This window comes from Nanorana parkeri, unplaced genomic scaffold (genome assembly GCF_000935625.1).
Source record: "Nanorana parkeri isolate BGI_ZX_2015 unplaced genomic scaffold, ASM93562v1 scaffold1864, whole genome shotgun sequence".
Classification (NCBI taxonomy): domain Eukaryota; kingdom Metazoa; phylum Chordata; class Amphibia; order Anura; family Dicroglossidae; genus Nanorana; species Nanorana parkeri.
The window spans coordinates 253,891-256,731 of NW_017308132.1; the positions used below are offsets into that span (position 1 = coordinate 253,891).

The window sequence follows — 2,841 nt, forward strand, 5'->3', positions numbered from 1 at the left end:
TGTGGTAGAGTACTCAGTGTCCATAGCTGTTGCAGAGTTCTCAGTGTCCAGAGCTGCGGTAGAGTACTCAGTGTCCAGAGCTGCGGTAGAGTACTCAGTGTCCATAGCTGTGGTAGAGTACTCAGTGTCCAGAGCTCCTGTAGAGTACTCCGTGTCCAGAGCTGTTGTAGAGTACTCAGTGTCCAGAGCCGTTGTAGAATACTCAGTGTCCAGAACTGTTGTAGAGTACTCAGTGTCCAGAGCTGTGGTAGAGTGCCCAGTGTCCAGAGCTGTTGTAGAGTGCTCAGTGTCCAGAGCTGCTGTAGAGTGCTCAGTGTCCAGAGCTGCGGTAGAGTACTCAGTGTCCAGAGCTGCTGTAGAGTACTCAGTGTCCATAGTTGTGGTAGAGTACTCAGTGTCCATAGCTGTGGTAGAGTACTCAGTGTCCAGAGCTGTGGTAGAGTACTCAGTGTCCAGAGCTGTGGTAGAGTACTCAGTGTCCAGAGCTGTGGTAGAGTACTCAGTGTCCAGAGCTGTGGTAGAGTACTCAGTGTCCAGAGCTGTGGTAGAGTACTCAGTGTCCAGAGCTGTGGTAGAGTACTCAGTGTCCAGAGCTGTGGTAGAGTACTCAGTGTCCAGAGCTGTGGTAGAGTACTCAGTGTCCAGAGCTGTGGTAGAGTACTCAGTGTCCAGAGCTGTGGTAGAGTACTCAGTGTCCAGAGCTGTGGTAGAGTACTCAGTGTCCAGAGCTGTGGTAGAGTACTCAGTGTCCAGAGCTGTGGTAGAGTACTCAGTGTCCAGAGCTGTGGTAGAGTACTCAGTGTCCAGAGCTGTGGTAGAGTACTCAGTGTCCAGAGCTGTGGTAGAGTACTCAGTGTCCAGAGCTGTGGTAGAGTACTCAGTGTCCAGAGCTGTGGTAGAGTACTCAGTGTCCAGAGCTGTGGTAGAGTACTCAGTGTCCAGAGCTGTGGTAGAGTACTCAGTGTCCAGAGCTGTGGTAGAGTACTCAGTGTCCAGAGCTGTGGTAGAGTACTCAGTGTCCAGAGCTGTGGTAGAGTACTCAGTGTCCAGAGCTGTGGTAGAGTACTCAGTGTCCAGAGCTGTGGTAGAGTACTCAGTGTCCAGAGCTGTGGTAGAGTACTCAGTGTCCAGAGCTGTGGTAGAGTACTCAGTGTCCAGAGCTGTGGTAGAGTACTCAGTGTCCAGAGCTGTGGTAGAGTACTCAGTGTCCAGAGCTGTGGTAGAGTACTCAGTGTCCAGAGCTGTGGTAGAGTACTCAGTGTCCAGAGCTGTGGTAGAGTACTCAGTGTCCAGAGCTGTGGTAGAGTACTCAGTGTCCAGAGCTGTGGTAGAGTACTCAGTGTCCAGAGCTGTGGTAGAGTACTCAGTGTCCAGAGCTGTGGTAGAGTACTCAGTGTCCAGAGCTGTGGTAGAGTACTCAGTGTCCAGAGCTGTGGTAGAGTACTCAGTGTCCAGAGCTGTGGTAGAGTACTCAGTGTCCAGAGCTGTGGTAGAGTACTCAGTGTCCAGAGCTGTGGTAGAGTACTCAGTGTCCAGAGCTGTGGTAGAGTACTCAGTGTCCAGAGCTGTGGTAGAGTACTCAGTGTCCAGAGCTGTGGTAGAGTACTCAGTGTCCAGAGCTGTGGTAGAGTACTCAGTGTCCAGAGCTGTGGTAGAGTACTCAGTGTCCAGAGCTGTGGTAGAGTACTCAGTGTCCAGAGCTGTGGTAGAGTACTCAGTGTCCATAGCTGTTGTAGAGTACTCAGTGTCCAGAGCTGTTGTAGAGTACTCAGTGTCCAGAGCCACCCACGAGTATTCATAATACAGTTATAATCACACTTGATGTACTCTAGCTGAGTTTTAATCCTTTGTTTTATTTGTTTCAGGGATGCGTCAGGGTAACGATGTGGGAACAATGTATCGCTCCGCCATCTACACCTACAACAAGGAACAGTTGGAAGAAGCCTTAAAATCCAAAGAAGAGTACCAGAAGGTAAGAATAACCGAATACTGCACGTCACCAGACATTGTACCCGGAGGGATGCAGAGCTCACTGTGATATGGTGGCCCCATAACGTCACCAGCACCCTGGACAGCTGCCTGTGCTGGTTACATCTCTGAGGGATAAGCATCACCGAGAAAAAGGGAGAACATTCGATCCTGCAAAGTGAAAGTATATCTCTAGCCAAACTCTTTTTTTGTTTTGTGTAGAGTAGGGAACAGTATGAAGCAAGAATCCCCCCAGCCCTGGTGACAGCATTGAAATTTACCATTTTAGAGAGATTTTCCTGCCTTGGTGTTAATGCTGCCAGGGGGGTGAGAAATCAGGAAAAGTCTCCAGAATGGGGCCACGGACAACACAATAGAGGACATCTCACTCTTCTCTGCTACATCCAAAATTTTAAACCAAAAAGGTTTTGGCTGGAGATAGACTTTAAATACACTATATTGCCAAAAGTAGTGGGCCCCTCCCCCTCCAAATCATCGGATTGAGGTGTTCCGTGACATTTCCTGGCTACTAAATATTCCGCGGTCACCTGTTACTGGGATTATAACGAGGGGATATTTTTAAAATAGCAACACTCATTGAGGACCTTACCTAAAGTAGATGGAAAAGGTTTATACCATACCTATCTGCCAAAAAAGGCTCCTAAATACAATGTATCTTTTATTTTAATGCAGCCACATGACTGTTAAGCCTCCCTTCATAATGGTTGGTGGGAAGGGACTATGCATATACATCACTGCAGAAAGCGTCCTCCTGGTTGACGTAAGTCAATGTAAGGCTGGAAGGAACTGTAGGTGCTGGCTAGCACTAGGCATTGTCAGTTCTTCCCTACAAGACCTACACTCTATTGCCAA

General features: G+C 48.6%; 1 protein-coding gene across 1 annotated transcript in view; it reads left to right on the forward strand.

The window, feature by feature from the left end:
- LOC108799968 (mitochondrial peptide methionine sulfoxide reductase-like) overlaps positions 1-2,038 on the forward strand; it is a 170,831-nt gene extending 168,793 nt beyond the window's left edge. Inside the window, exon 6 of the mRNA XM_018571918.1 lies at positions 1,866-2,038. Coding sequence (XP_018427420.1) covers positions 1,866-2,038 — 173 coding nt within the window. The remainder of the gene's footprint in view (positions 1-1,865) is intronic.
- The last annotated feature ends 803 nt before the right edge of the window (positions 2,039-2,841 follow it).